The sequence below is a fragment of the Patella vulgata genome, chromosome 2 (genome assembly GCF_932274485.2).
Source record: "Patella vulgata chromosome 2, xgPatVulg1.2, whole genome shotgun sequence".
Lineage (NCBI taxonomy): Eukaryota > Metazoa > Mollusca > Gastropoda > Patellidae > Patella > Patella vulgata.
In genome coordinates, this window is record NC_065880.2 from 27,933,813 (window position 1) to 27,950,405 (window position 16,593).

Here is a 16,593-nt window from a genome sequence, read left to right on the forward strand (position 1 = left end):
TTGAATTTAACTTTTTATTTTGAACTAAATCAAAGAGGTCCAGCGTCTTAAAGTAACCAACCTCTGTTGGATAAACTCACTTTGTCTGTTAAAAGAGACAAAATAAGATCCATCTAGTGATGGTGGAATACACAGTTATTTTATTCTTTTTTTTTTGTACAATAAAAACTGTCGATAATGACAGAACACTTAAATATAAACATAACATACAGAATGCCAGTTTTCATGCACCGTAAACATAAAAGTCACATTATAAACATCTGCACAATTTTAACCATAGAAACTCACTTATGTGGTAGGTACACGTTATATTGGTTTACTAGGAGTTGGCCAGCCGTTAAATATAGATCAATCAAATGTCTTGATACCAACTTCTAAATAATATCATTATCACACAACACAAGTTGATTGATTGGCTGTTTCTCAATTGATGAAAAAAGTTTAAAATTACTCAAACAACAGTTGATTGGTCGTCTCTCAATTGATCAAAAACGTTTAGAATTATTCAAATACGTGTGATATATTAAATGCTTCAGAACTGACGAGAACCTGTGAAGAATAACAGTGTTGATGGCAGGTGTTGTTTAAAGTCATTCTCTTAGGTAGGATTTGCTGCGTTCTGGTGGTGCTTGATAATTGGTTGCTCGACCTTATCTAGCTTTTCACCGATTGGTTTATTATTAGTCACAGTAACCAGGAGATGATTGACGGGTATCTTTTGTTTTATTTTTTAAAATTAAATGTGAACAGCAGCAATTCAAAGTAAAACGCAAAGAGAGCACTTATAATATTATTGGTCGATAATTTTCAATTGTGGATTTTGATGGCCTTTTCCTGGTAATTGTAGCGAGTTCGTTTAGGCATTTTATTAACGTGATCTAAACCCAACCATGGACGGGCCTGCATGCCACCTCCTGAAAAAAAAAAAAGAAAATAAAATCAAATTAAAGCCATACAAAAAAAAGTCAATTACAATTTTCCAGTGGAACTTACGACCATCAATAATATGTATGAAGAATCAGTTAATAAACTTACTTCCCTTTAAAAGGAAAATAAGTGGGCTGTTTTTGTTTTTTTAAATTTTTTTATTAAAATAACAGGCCATGCAGTCCTTATAAAAGGGATGCGTTACTTGGAGGGTTTAAATTAGGTTTTATTAATGTTATAATTAACCACCTAACGGGTACCGATAGCGCTAACTAACGGTCCACTGTCTATTAACAGGTTTTTATCGGTCACTTCATAGGGTTTAAATTTGTTTCGGATTGTTGGCCTTAAAGATCTGCTTCCATTGTGGCTGATATTCTGACAATGGTTTAAATTTGATTTTACAGGTTTGTATTCATCACTCTATTGAGTTTAAACTGATGACAGTTTTTATTTGACATTGTCTTAGGTTTATTGAGTTTTCATCCCGGGAAGTTTTTAAACTGAGGGAGGTTTTTACCTGGCATAGTATGGGGTTTAAATTGACTAAGATTAACCCGGAGATCTGATTCATCTTCTGGTAAATAGTCTTGTTTACCCAGCATTACAATAGCAAACTTATACTGAAATATATAAAATATCATTAGTATAATATAATGGCAAATAAAAGATATTACATTCTGACAAGAAAAAAATCTTAAATATCACAATTATTACACAGTTTGGACAGAGAAAACATCCATTCAACGGAAGTAGTAATTTGGTGGGTGGGTGGGGGGGGGGGGAATAACAAGGTGTATTTTTATATCATAAAAGTCACTTTAGTGGAGGGCAAATATCAAATAAAACTGGCAAGGTTAAACAGACGACTATTCCTAATCCATTACAATTTTGGAATGAAACTTGGGGTATAACAGCTTTATACTCTTTGACCAAACTCCTGATAGTTTCATATTTCAATTTTCATTAATAAACTTGAATACAGCCCCAATGTATATTCAGTCACAGTGGCTTGGAAAACATGGCACTAGTTCATTAACAAGGAGGTACCTGGTTCAATCCCTGTGTTGGCTGAGAAAGTTCCTCAGAATTTCCTAGCATGGTTTCTTCCTTGGCAATCGTGCAGGAGAGAGGGCCTGGGCACAAAAAAAAGTGTTCAGTCATTGGGTTGGTAGAAAAAAACAAGATCCAGTATTGATATTAGCAGCACATCTAAGCTTCCCTGACAATTGGAAACAGAAATAAGACTAGGCCACAGTGTTATCCGAGCAAAACTTTTCTCATAGCACACTGCATGGTGTATATCCAGCTTCATTAGCCAACTTCACTACTAAAATTACCTTTTCAAATTCTTTTTCTGGTACATCTAATTTCTTCTGTATTCTTTCTTTAACTGCTGTGAATGGTTCATTCTGTCAAAAACACAAGAATAATGATGGGCCAATTAATTAACATTCATTTGTATACCCATATAATCTGTATGTATGTCTATATTGTCACCCATGTCCGTATTTCACATTTTTTAAATACTAAATGCTCTACTAGACACAGTTTATGACTTTTTATTCAAATTTCCGAGTTGGGCATCGTTTTGACATATGGTTATTCCCCAGCCAACAAAACCATGTGAACACTCAACTGGTCAAAGATTCTACTAATTTGCTGGGATGGTTTAGTACATCTTTCGCAGGAAACCTTCTGATCATTTCCTAAACCTAGGATGATAGATGGTTAGTCCAGAACATCCCGAATTGACATATTTCCAATAGACATGGAATTGAGACCGGACACAGAGTAGACCCATGATGTAATTAACACAGTTGGCTGAGATATTTTCTTATGCAGACGGGGCATTGTCACTCTTTTGTGGGATTGATAGAATTTAATTCTGAAACATCAATTGAGTATCCCCCTAGTAAACACTTCCGTCAATGAAATCAATTCAATGGAGTTATTGCTCCTTTGACTTAAGATTACAATTTTTGTGATGACCTTTAAAAAGCTGGTGGTGGACTTATATCTTATGGTAGACAATATTGTGTTCCTTATATAAGCTCTAACATATGCATTGAAAGAGACGGACTAGATCTTGACACAAACCTGGGAACAATTTTCGTTTTCCAGTATGGGAAGTTGGGTTATAATGCAAGAGTGACACAAGGTTAGAATTAAAAACTGGTTGTACTTACATTTTTTATTTTCAATAAGAAAGGTATTCCAAACGTTGAGTAAATTTCCTGAAATCAAAATAAAATTTTTATATGTAGTGTACCAATGCATTGTATCATATTGTGACACCTGTGCAGGGATGCCAACAACCAGTATCGCAGCACAATTTGCAATACATATTTTGTCCGTTGCTAATCAAAAATTAAAATCTAACATTTTTGATTCGCAGTAACTGCGAATCATTATAATGCCTGCCATTTTGGATATTGACTCAAAGATTTATCCACATTTTGAAGACTATGAGGCTTTCTCAAAATTTTCAATGTGTATAAAATATCAAATAAAATTTTATAAACGAAACTGAATTCTCTGTGTGACATTTTCTTCTCAAACTACCCAGACACAATTCATTATACTATATAATACAGGGACATAACTCTATGAATAGGGACTATTAAACCGGAAATAGGGAATCAAGTAGTATATCAGTATTCATTTTGAAAGCAGTAAATCCAGTGTATCCCCCACTTATTGTAAATAAAATATAAATAAATAAATAAATAAATACATGTTAACGTATTGTAAAATGATAAATCAAAGTATTGAACAAAAATTGTAATACATGATAAAAAGCAAACAAAATTGTTTTCTAACGAAGATTTCTAACGTAACGAAGAAATAACAATTAAAATGCGTGGGGCATTGGAAGACACTGCCAAGAATTGGCTTCAGACATAAGACTTAACCAAAAGTCTACATCACATTCACAAACTGTCAAAACTACATGTGGCATTCCCCCAAAAAATCGAAGAATGAAATCTAATCATAATTAAAGTAATATCTAGTTATTTAGGTTGTTTTATGTTGAAACTGAAAAACTGCTAATCAAGTTTTAAATTTGCTAATCAAATTTGGCAAAATTGGACTTTTTGATTAGCAGTGCTGCTAATCAACTGTGAAAAATTACCGACAGCCTTGCACCTGTGCTGTATTGTTCCATCTGTTACAGTATACTATCATCTGAAGTAATATAACTATTTAGATGGAATGTAAATGAACAAACCTTTTGAAAATGAGCTACTGGTATAAGAAGTTCATCATCCGATAAATTATCTTCATCTTTAGGGATTTCTTCAATACGATATGTTTTAGTTCCTGCTGGGTTAAAACTTTCTAATGCTACATCCTCTTTCTGTACAGCCAATATTTTGTAACTTATAATATCTAATAATCTAGAAGAAAAACAGAAAACTTGTAAACTACAATACTATGAAAGCTGAATCTCTAAAAGCAATATCATTTGAATGGATCAGTCGTCCTGTTCGGAATTTACAAAGACATTTTGTATTATCTGTAGAGATATAAACAAGCCTGAGCCACATAAGTGCTGGGTAAAACCATTTGATGGTCATATTCATTGACAAAATATCTTGATAATCAAAGGCAAGCCAAACATGACAAATTTTGAAGTGAAAGATCTGGGATGCTCACCTCATTTTCGAACTACTAACCTTAGTTTCCCTGAGCCATGTTCTTTGGACAATTCTACCTGTTTCTTTGCTTCCTCTAATAAATCACTAACTCGACCATTTTTGTTTGGATATAACACCAACTCTTGCTGTAATATAAGTTTAGTTTTATTAGCAACATGGATAAATGTTTTGTGGCAACAGAGAATTTTTTCCTACTGCTATGTATTATTCAAGCAACAAACATACGGAACTGTTTCCATCAGATGACTGTCTTCATTGAGAAACATGCTGCGAACAGCATTGTTGATTCCGGTTTGTATATCACTAACAGTTTGACATCAACACATACTGATTCAAACTACAGTTATACCTAAATATTGAAATTCGCGAAATGAAATGAAATGGGGTTTAACGTCCTACTTTTCTGCTCCTAAACTGGGCTATTGAAGACGGGCATACGCCATACAGTGTGCTATGAGGGAAATTTTGCCCGGGCAGCAGCACTACGGCCTACTTTTATATCAAATTCCAACTGCCAAGGGATCTTTTACGTGCACGCCAATGTGTACACAGGACCTCGGTTTTTCGTCCAATCCTGCATCACTGACAAGGGAAAACCCCACTGGAAAATCTAAATGAACTTTCTCTGCTAATGCAGGGATCGAACACCCGACCTCCAGGCTAGCGAGCCAGCGTCTTACCCACTTAACCATGTGATCCCCATAAATAGTAGTAGTATTAAAATTCATATAAATTCTATTTATGCAATCATAAATCCAAATTAAAGAGATTTATATGGCACTGACAACATTCTCATGATAACTATACACACATTCTTGCCTATGGAGGCATCAATTCTTAAAATTAGTTGAAAGGCTTGTAAAATCCTGATGGTTATTAACACGAAATGAGACTCAAATCATGGACATCCAATTCAAGAGAAGTTGAGGGTCTAAATTATTACAGCCCCCTTTTCCTTCTACAATAGATTAATAAGTTGGCTTATGAAGTGGGACCATAGCCGATTGGTCATATTGTATTTAGGTAACAATAGATAAGTACATACCTCCTCTTTTAATTTACTATTCACCCAAGTACACTTAAACTGTCTTTTATTTTCTAATTCATTTATCTTTATACTTAACTAAAACATAAAATAAAAATAATACGGTACAACATTCACATAAAAATCTAGCAGTGAAATTGATTGACTGGAGAAACTAACCTGTGAGTCAATTCAAATGATATTAAATTAAAATTTCAAAAAATTTAATTTAAAACACTGTCAAAATTCTGAAGTGAAAAACCAGAGAAATGCAAAACTTTGCACATAGTTTCTTACTATTAATGTATTTGATACATTTAAACAATAAGTTTTATAAAGGGCTATATTTTAGTTAAAATAAGGCGAACAATTATGAGTAAATTCTCAACTTAGGTCTGAGAATGCTTTATGAAACTGGGGCTTGTCTCTCAGAGTGTTTTTGTAATACCTGAAGATGTACAATACACTGCTGTAAGATTTTCATGTGGTACACTTTTGAGCTACCGCTCTAATAATGATTGACCTACCTGCTGATAAAATATTTTTTTGGGCTGCCGTGGTTTTGTGTATAGTAGTAAATCTTTTAATGAACCTTCATACGTACATCGTACTGCATTACCGGGAATATCTCTATAACTAGATATAATAAACAAAATATTTCAAATAAGGACTTAACAAAAGCTGAAAAATCCCAACAAAAATTCTCAGCTATTACCTAGATCGAACTGTCTATATATAAAGTGACGTACCTTTGACATTTAAAAAACTGTAATAGATATGGATCTGTACCAATATGAGCAGCTACAGCTTGGGCCATCTGATCGTATAACATACGTTGAGATAGTTCCAGGGTGAAACCTGTATCATTTGGTTGTGTTTTATCACAGAAAGTAACTTCAACTCGATAATATAGATCTCTACAATATAGTAAAATAACATTAAAGCCACACTGATTGTCATTTGAGGAATTCCTAATCCCTTGCAAATATAATACTCTTCAAATTTCTAACATATAATATCTAATAATCTCGAAGAAGAAAAAAAATAACTGCACACTCTAATATTGTGAAATATGAATACAAATAAAATATTGTGAAATATGAATCTATAGTAGGAATATCGGTCCAGAAATGGTTCAATTCGGTTTATTATTTACAAAGATATGCTGAATTGAAATTTCATCAATCAATGCTGCTGCTCGCTATTTTTAATGATGTACGAATGTCTTACTTGAAGTAATCTTTAGCGGTAGGTAATTCGAAGGATTCTAAGTCTAGATCATTTCTCTGGTAAACAAGTATATCACCATCCATTAATTCATCTAATAATTTCTCTATAGGTAGACTTAGATCAACCAGTTTCTCCATTAAATTAGGTTTCACTTCCTACAAAAAAACATTCAAATTCTATGCAGATCTTGCAGGTCACTTTAAAACTAGACCTATAGGGAAAAAAAACATTTTAATTTCTAGTTCTTTGGGGTCTTCATAAATAAATAGCTACTCAATATTTTGCCAATGTTTAACAGCAAACAACACTGTAGTTTGGTCCCAAATTATTTCTATATTCTACAGGAAACCTATATGCATTCAATCCATGGTAGTTTTGTTTTAAAAAAAAAAAACACCGATTAAAGAGGCATTATGAGGTGATTGAAAAGGTTAGTAAAAACAAATAAAATTTCATTTGACTACACCGTTATATAAGCAAAATCTGAGACAACTCTGTCAGGTCATGGCTAAAATAAGCATGTTTTAACTATGAGTCATATATATTTTTTTATATTGTTTTCAAAATTAGTAAAAAATCCTAAATGGAAATTTAGTAGAAAATTTTGACAATTTTTATAAACAGATGGAAACAAGACATCAGATCAAGCCACTTTATTTGAATATACAGTTGTATTATTTTTGTTAAAATCTAGCCATCGTACATGAAGTAAAGCAATCCACTCTGAATCTTTTTTTTCAGTCAAATACCCAGCCAAAAGATTGACAATATATGCATATTAATTTTGTAATAAAAAAATGTATTCATACCTCAAATATAAGAAGTGGAGTTCCTGGTGCAAACCCAGCCCTTCGATTTAACTCTGGCTCTAATTCCACTGTAAAATATTCAAATATATATGACATTACGGAAGTACACATTTAGAAACATCTAAGTCAATACTTGTTTTTTAATAAGTTTAGATTGTTATAATCGACTACCAATTCATATCTTTGCCTGACTTTTTAAAACTAATTTCATATATACTGTCTGGGAGCCACACCACCACAATAGCTGTGATTATACCAGGCAGGTATGATTTTGTCTTTTCCCAAAAGTAACTAATTCAGCGTGCAATTTAATAATTTAACTTGCAATGGTGCATTCTGGGGCCACTTTTTGGTCAAATTTGGAGTAGCAGTATACTCAACAAGTGCCAGTTGAGTCAAAGAAATAAGAAACATAACAACACCCCCGACTTCCGTAGTTAATTTCCTAAAATCTACATTACAGTAGCCTTTTTCTGGTTGATATAATTTCCTAATGAAAAGGCCCACTGCTTTCCAGCCCACCTCACTTTCTACCTAACTCCATTTCCATGGATTCTTTACGTTGTCAATGCTCTAAATATCATTGATGAAACCTGATGAATTATATTGTTTTGTCGCTATTTTATTTCACAGCTGAGAAATGGGGCATTTCGTCTCATAGTATTTATTCATAGACTGATTTGTAGTACAGGTTTCATTTCCAAAGGTTTCAAATTTAATTTTAATATCTGCACTTGGCTTGGATGGCAGGATTATCAGTTTTGATATTAGTCTTGATATTGTAGTCTTGATTGTAAAGGTCTGAGTGTTTAATTATACAGGACGGTTATAATGGACAAGGGACTTGATAAAGAAGTGTTTAATTTTCACATCGAGTTTGAGGTGAAGGCCTGAGTTTTGAATCAATTTACAACAACTCTTCTCCCTCTCACGACTTTTTTTTTATCTGAAATGTCAACCATCTTTGTATACTCACCTACTTTAGCAGATATTGGCACATAAATATGACCACAATACGATAATGATTTAGTTCTAGGATCATACATCTTTAAAAATATTAACACATCACCTGTAACACAGAGAAAAATAATTACAAATATTATTTTAGATTTAGATATTTAATTTCAAATATCATGTTATATATCTAATTATAATATTAATTACAAATACTATGTTCTAAATACAAATATTATGTTCTAATTACAAATATTATGTTACATCTGATTAAAATCTTTATCATTACATGTAATTTAAAAACCAAGTGTTTAACTATCCTCTGTTAAAAATCACCAATCCTGGGACCTGTTTCACGAAATTTTAACTAAGATAAAATCCAAATTTAACATTTAATTAAAAACCAAAAATTTCAATGGGAGATAACCTCTTGGCTTGGATTCAATCAGAATAAAGAGAGTCCTTCAAAATATTACAAAAACTTACTGTCTTTATCAAATGGTTGTAATTCTTTTAAACCACTTTCCGGACTTAATGTTTCTACAAATACCGACCATGGACTGTCATTCTCTGCTGCTTCCATTATCTATAATATTAAAAACAAACCACAATCATTTAATGCAACATCATCCAGTTCTTCATATTTATAATACATCTGTTGACAGAAATGAAATGGGTTTAACGTCCTACTGTTCTGCTCCTAACCTGGGCTAATGAAGACGGGCATACACCATATAGTGTGCTATGAGGGAAATTTTGCCCGGGTAGCGGCGCTACGGCCTACTCTTATATCGAATTCCAACTGCCAAGGGATCTTTTACGTGCACGCCAATGTGTACACGGGCCCTTGGTTTTTCGTCCCATCCGAATGACTAGACAGCTGTCCTTGTCAGGCCCTCCGTCCTGCATCACTGACAAGGGGAAACCACGCCAGAAAATCTGGATGAACTTTCTCGGCCAATGCAGGGATCGAACATCCGACCTCCAGGCTAGCGAACCAGGAGCTTACCCACTTAGCCACGTGATCCCCATCTGTTGACAGAGATTAGCTTTAGCTTTTATGATTTGTGGAATATTTATAATCCTTTTTGTTGATAAGAGACTAGTTTTATCTTAAGTTTTGTTTTAATTTGTATTATCTTCTGTGGATCTATTTGTGGAATATTCTGTAAGGATTTCCAAACATATACTTACATTTTTATTGAGATCCACCTCCATATCGAGCATTGTTGGTCGAAACGTTTGATTCTGACGAGATTGAAATGGCCACAACCGTATCTGATTAATTGGGAAATTCTGCAAAAATAATAAATCAAAGATTTTATAAACTTTTCTTTTTCGTAAGAATACAGTCAATTTAGTCATAAGTTTTTTATATTTAGTTCTGTTGCTGATCGGTTGGGTGGATGAGTAATCTAACATGCATGCCTCAAATCTTCAGGTCTGTCAACCGAGTCAAGCTCAACCTCTTGGGTTTTCTTTCAGATCTTTTGGTTTCCTACCACTATAGAGAACTTGATTTTCTAATCTTTATTAGTAATAAACAATAATTAGTATCTAATTATGCTCAAGAGCTCTAACATCAAGTGAATTATTGAAATAAAAATCATCTATATGTTAGTCCCAAAATGACCTCATTTGTGTTGGGTTGGCGTTATCCCCTTCTTTTATTAGTTCTTGTTCAGCTTAATGATCCTACCACTTCAGTAAAATCCATGAATAAATTGTCCTTGATTGAATCACTTGTCCAATAGTATATAATCCAATTTTTTTAAAATAAAAACATACCAGGTTTTCAGATAACATCTCCATGAATTCCATAACTGAGAAAGATTTCTTAACTTTAAATATTCTGAAAGTAAAGATTTATAAAGAATAGAATACAAGAACAATATAAAGCATTTTTGGTAACCTGATTAGCTTTACACTTTTCTGTGTGGATTCCTGAAATTAATACCATATTTCTAAAATCTTATTTTCAACATATAAGTAATCCTACAATATCTTATATCTTACTTTTATGTGAAAACCTTGCTTTACAGTACACTTTCCTTTTATTAACCCTTACTTTTCAGTAACCCTTCCTTTTTTTTTTTAAATTTACTTTCCAGTAAACCTTGTTTTTTATTAACCTTAATTATAGTTTTTTATTAACTATTACCCTTAATTCATATTAACCCTTACAGTACTTTACATTAAATCTTCCTTTACATTAACTCTTACTTTACAGTAAACCTGGATTTATAGTAACCCTTCATTTATTTATATTAACCTTTCATTTACAATGAACCTTGCTTAACTGTAACCCTTCCTTTACAGTAAATGTTCTTTTACTGTAAACCTTGGTTATGAAATGATAAAGATACCATGAATAACTGAATTTCTGCTATTTCCACAAAGTCTTACCTATAATTTACTTTCTCTGGATCAAACAGATCATTGCCTTGATGACCGTAGAAGTGATCTTCAAGAAGAACTTGTACATTCATATATAAATAAGCTTCTGTTCTCTCTTTCCGTTTCTGTGCATCTAATCGTCTAAAGAAGACAAAACAGTTATTTAAAATTCAGTAGAAGAGACAGTAGTTTGGATTTGAGTCAAATTAACTATACCTATAACAATGATATTCTTATCAACTCATTCATTACAATGTGTACACATAGCATTGTTTATTCAATACCCTCTAAGTGCATCTAATTCTGGCTGGTGGTCTGTCTAACCATAGATAACGAGGACTAATGGGAATCAAATGGATTTTAAGATCTATGGTACTCAGCTGAACCTTAGCTTTCTGTCCCATCCAAAAGACTAAGTGAATGTTTTGGATTTTTTGTCAGGCCAGCAGCCGCTACACCCGACTAGTGTCAACAGGGCTAGAACAATCTGAAAGGCACTTAAACCCTGAGACATCCTATTTGAGAGGAGGGTGTCCTACCACTCGACTACTGTGGCCTCCTTGAACAATGGCTCAGTGAGCAAGACGATGGCTTGCTAACCTGGAGGTCCAGTGTTCAATAATTGCATTGGTCGAGAAAGTTCATATCAGTATTTTCCCGAGTGGTTGCTTCTTGTCAGTGGTGCAGGATCAAGGGTCTGGCAAGGGACAATGTACAGTCATTCAGATTGGTGCGTATTCAAAACTTCCTTCATAGCACACTATGGCGTATGCCCGTCTTCATTAGCCCAATTGGAGCAGAACATTAGGACGATAAACCCCATTTTATTTCCTTGAACAATGGGGTGAGTCTTTATCCAAAATATCTAATCTATAGGTAAATTCTAGTTTCTGTAAGGTGTTATCTTCACTGTATATGCCAGTGAATATCTGTATATCTCAACAAGAGATATTTTACAATCATTCAGGCATTTAAAAAAAGCCGAAAATATTTCAAATTACCTTTCTTCAGCTAATCTGATTTCTAATGATTCTGGAATGTCTAAATCTCCATTAGGTAGAAGGCATTCATCTACAACAAACCAAATATAACTATAACAGGGTTTTAGTATATTTACATTGTGTGTATCACAATATAGTGAAATAGCTCTCAATGTTTTTCATTAAATAAAATTTGTCATTTTATTTTTTTTTTTTTTTGTTTTTATAAACAATATTTTTATTCAGGATTTCTGAATGGGATTGGTGAACAGGCTTAGCCTATGTAAAACCCCTCTCCCTACTGATGTGCTTTAGCCTGACGCAATCAGAGAAACTGGACAGAACCCACAAGGTTTGGCATGTAACCTGGCATGTCAACCACCTTTGTTGATATTTTTTTGGGTAATTTAAAGCTGCTGATTGTCATTTGATTTTTCTGATGATATCTAATATATTCATGTAACCAAAACCAAAATATCAATGTTACATAATATTTTGGCTTGGATTCAACTCGATTTAATCAAAAGATTTTACCCAACATGTATCAGTTCTGCTGGCTTGTTTACATGTTGTATGCAGAGGATTTTACAATTCATCACATATCTTTGTAAATACTTAAAGGAAATGAACCATTTTTGCAGTGATATTCATATTAGAAATCCAACTTTCAAATTATTATAGAACCAAAATCCCCTAAATTACAATCAGCGCCATTAACAATGTCTGTGTCCTGCTTTGTGTTCTGTTTTCATGTATTTGCTATAAAGAGAAGAGACTTACTGATGAAACTTTCTCGTATGTAGACCAACATGTAAGCATTAGTACAATGTTTAACAGTCATATCATCATCTTGACCACCAAAATTATGTTCTATTGCTTCTGTCTTTGTACATTTAGATACAACATCATCGTCAAATTTACACCACTGAAATAAAACAAAGATGGGCATTAGTCATTGGTGTGTATTTTTAGGCCACCTGGGAGATCAGATCGGTAGTAGATGAGGCAGGTAGGGAAGAGATCAAGCAGGTTCGGTAGATCTGTCTGGTCGGGGAGGAGATGAGGCTAGTTGGAAGGAGATCTGGCTGGTTGAGATCATGTTGATCGGCAAATCAAGACTGTTGGGGAGATCATTTCCATACGAAATCACAAAATTAGAGCGATCAATGATAATTATGATTAATTTATACCTTGCCATCTCCTTTAGGATTAATATATACAACATAATGGCCACCGTGATTATCACCACTATGTACTAATACTCCATGCAATATATACGTAGCAGGCGTGTCTTCTTTCTTCTGTAAATACTCATCTAAATGTAATCTTTCAGGAAATTCAAATCTGCAAGAATCAAATCAATGTCACAGTTGAATATGAATAAAAAGACTCAATTATCAACTAGATCAAATTTGTTTCTAAATAATTAAATCTGAGAAATTTCTAGTTAGCAAAAGGCACAACTGCTGTATATGTTGATGAGTGTGAAAAGTTTTATAAAGATATTTTGAAGTGTTTTTGAGAAGTGCTCCGGAAACAACTAGGGTGGAAGGACAGAGTCCATTTCAATATACACTTCCAATTCAATTCAATTCAATTGGTGTGTGTAAATTAAAAGTTTTTTTTTTATCAATAGATAAATGCGGGACAAATATGGTGTTAAATATTTAAAATGGTTCCTTTTATTCAGAAGAACTTCTGCCAAGAGGGGGAAGGCATATATAGCTAGTTGTCTTCCCATTTTAGATGATTATTTCATGTTTTACACTTCATTAGAAGGGACAGAGATGGGAAGACATAATTGTTGATTTCTAACAATTTCCTGATGGCGTTCTCTTAGAAAGAGGTAAAACAAAACAGATTTATTGGGTAGTGAGTCCGTGAATATATTATTATGTTTTACCTGTCATTAATCTTGATGTTGGTATCTGTAACTGGGTCATACATAAACCTCATTAAATGAAGATGTAAAACTGGCGGGAATTTAATAAACACAACACCTTTCTCAGCTTCCTATAAAACACAAAATTAACTGATGTAAAATGAACAATATAAAAGTCAATGCTGTAGAAAAGGAATCGAGATGCAAATATTCATTACATGACTTAAAGGTCAACTGTGTTTACATGCCATGTGAACTTATTCATAAGTGGTAGGCAAATCATACTAAATAATAGTAACATAAGTGTCGATCATGTTACCTACTGGTCATGCAGGAGTTAATCATCTTACATAACTGAAACTGACGTTTCAAATGAAATGAACTGGGGTTTGACGTATTACTCCAACTGGGTTAATGAAGACGGGCATAAGCCATACAGTAGGCTATAAGGGAAATTTTACGCCGATATGTGTACACTGAACCTTGGTTTTTCATCCCATCTAAACAACTATACATTGTCCTGCACTACTGGCAATGAACTTTCTCGGCAAACACCAGGATCAAACACGGATCGAACTGACATCTCAAAAGACAATGAAATTGCATATCTCCTGTCAATAGTCGATCATGCCAATTACCTTTACGCAAAAGATCAATCGTGTATATAGAAATATGCCAATCATAGTCACGTCAAAGACCAATCATGTTAGATACATGTAAATAAAACGTCAAACCAGGAGTTATTCATGTCAGATAATGACAGTCAAAAGTCAGTCAGATACATGAATGTCAAATGACATTGTTAGATACATGCAAGTCTAAAGTCAATCCTGTCAGATACACAGAAGTCAAAGGTCAATCCTGTCAGATACATTCAATTAAAGGTTTAAACATGTTAGATACAAGCAATTAAAGGTCCAATCATCTTAGATACAAGCAATTAATATCAAAAATATTATATATATAGTTCTTTAGCTATTATTAGCTGGGATGTTTTGCTTATTTAATTGAATAAACTTTCCAATATCTGGGACGTTCAGATATTCATTAGAACTACATGTAATATTAAAATTTAATGAACTTTAGTAATAGCAACTGTCATTGCAAACAGATCAGTGAAATGTTTTATTTTCTGAAAATTTAATAATTATTCCAACATCACTGAGAAAATATGAAATAAATATTACTCATCCATCAAACGAGCATGCACTATATTTCCTTCTCGCGATAACTCGTAAGCCTTGCACATCAATAATTATTCGATAGTATCACTGAGAAAATATGAAATAAACAATTTGATTCATAACAAATAGAAATATTACTCATCCATCGATCAAATGTGTGCTATATTTCCTTCTCGCAATTTCTCGGAAGTCTTGCAACCCAAGTCGTTAAGTAAAATTGGTGATGTCAAAGATGGGATGTCAGCAGAGTTCGACATGTATGTACTTCCTTTCCTCTGATGGTTGCTTGGAAACTATATATTATTATTAATATCACCTTGACTGGGCCTGGGTGTCACTTGAGGGGCCCAAATGATTATGTTTCTACAAGTCCTGCGGGCCTGTGCTTAGAAAATGTTTGTTTTGGACACTGGCTGTCAGTGTGATCCAGTCTATTGATAAGATACGAGATTTGAAGATTGTAAACAATGGGCAAGATGTGAGCGTGAAAAAGGGGGAAAAACACATATTTATCAAAATATTTAAATGTAAATTTTTCGGACGGGGCAAGCGCGATTACAACGCTCCTATAAATAATTTTGGTGCACTCTGGTATATCTATCTATATGAAATTCAAAAGATAATTATGAAATTCTAATCAGTCATGTCAGATAAATGGATTTCAAGGTCAATCCTGTTAATTATATGCAAGTCAGAGGTCACACTTGATTGGCAAATCAAAGGGTCAACATACCTGTAAGCCGTATTCACCTGCATCATATTTATTATCACCGTCTAAAGTTTCTACAGTTATATATTCTTTGAAAGAGTCCATCACATTTTTTTTACTTTTAATATTTAACTGAATATCGAAGAAAGTTTCTTCTTTCTGTGAACAGTAATTTACATGTTTACATCGGATGTACGACTGAAATACAAACAGATAAAAAAATACAGTACGATATCAGGGAAAATTTACTATTTTTATGAATATGTTCAAAATTAAGAGAAGCATTGATGCATATATGTACAAAAAATTCAATCAGAAGCAACTATTTATTTGAAAAGAGCAGTGTCCAGTGCGTTTTTTCCGAGTCTTCCAATTTTCTCTTACTGTTAAGACAATGGTGTGCAAGCGGATGGTTGAAATAAAATTGAAATGAGCTATTTGTGTTTGGTGGACGTTCAATCCTGTTTCTCTCCCTCTCTTCCCCAAAATTCATATCAGAACAATTTTTTATCTGAAAAGAGTAGTTATGTACATTTGTTTAAACTTTAAGTAAGAAGTAAGTATCTATCTGATAAAGAATTTGAAATGCAAAAATATTTATAGAAAATACTTACGAGCATTTTTCCTTCAAATAATTTAGGTATCGTCCCTCCTACACACGTTCCTTTCATTTTAATTTCTATGTTGTCCAGCAACTGAAAAATGAGAATAATTATAAAGTTTTATTCAGTCTCTATGGTAACCATATCATCTCTTTGCAACAAGTTAACCCAACAAATAATAATGGGATCTGTGACATGTACTTAATTATAAATATTTTTGAATCAAATTTTGC

At 33.2% G+C, this 16,593-nt stretch overlaps 1 protein-coding gene across 2 annotated transcripts in view; it reads right to left on the reverse strand.

Moving 5' to 3' along the window:
• The window catches only part of LOC126812257 (ubiquitin carboxyl-terminal hydrolase 7), a 24,166-nt gene continuing 7,573 nt past the window's right edge, over nucleotides 1–16,593 (reverse strand). For both annotated transcript variants that reach the window (XM_050538545.2, XM_050538544.2), the window contains exons 11-32: nucleotides 16,373–16,453; nucleotides 15,783–15,956; nucleotides 13,887–13,996; nucleotides 13,174–13,327; nucleotides 12,764–12,908; nucleotides 12,005–12,074; nucleotides 11,013–11,144; nucleotides 10,395–10,458; nucleotides 9,801–9,902; nucleotides 9,093–9,192; nucleotides 8,629–8,721; nucleotides 7,653–7,720; nucleotides 6,844–6,998; nucleotides 6,363–6,530; nucleotides 6,141–6,249; nucleotides 5,635–5,712; nucleotides 4,608–4,714; nucleotides 4,160–4,328; nucleotides 3,117–3,164; nucleotides 2,268–2,339; nucleotides 1,448–1,550; nucleotides 1–914 (exon numbers count right to left, since the gene is read on the reverse strand). In XM_050538545.2, the coding sequence (XP_050394502.1) occupies nucleotides 808–914; nucleotides 1,448–1,550; nucleotides 2,268–2,339; nucleotides 3,117–3,164; nucleotides 4,160–4,328; nucleotides 4,608–4,714; nucleotides 5,635–5,712; nucleotides 6,141–6,249; nucleotides 6,363–6,530; nucleotides 6,844–6,998; nucleotides 7,653–7,720; nucleotides 8,629–8,721; nucleotides 9,093–9,192; nucleotides 9,801–9,902; nucleotides 10,395–10,458; nucleotides 11,013–11,144; nucleotides 12,005–12,074; nucleotides 12,764–12,908; nucleotides 13,174–13,327; nucleotides 13,887–13,996; nucleotides 15,783–15,956; nucleotides 16,373–16,453 (2,409 nt within the window). In that variant the 3' untranslated portion in view covers nucleotides 1–807. The remainder of the gene's footprint in view (nucleotides 915–1,447; nucleotides 1,551–2,267; nucleotides 2,340–3,116; nucleotides 3,165–4,159; nucleotides 4,329–4,607; nucleotides 4,715–5,634; nucleotides 5,713–6,140; nucleotides 6,250–6,362; nucleotides 6,531–6,843; nucleotides 6,999–7,652; nucleotides 7,721–8,628; nucleotides 8,722–9,092; nucleotides 9,193–9,800; nucleotides 9,903–10,394; nucleotides 10,459–11,012; nucleotides 11,145–12,004; nucleotides 12,075–12,763; nucleotides 12,909–13,173; nucleotides 13,328–13,886; nucleotides 13,997–15,782; nucleotides 15,957–16,372; nucleotides 16,454–16,593) is intronic.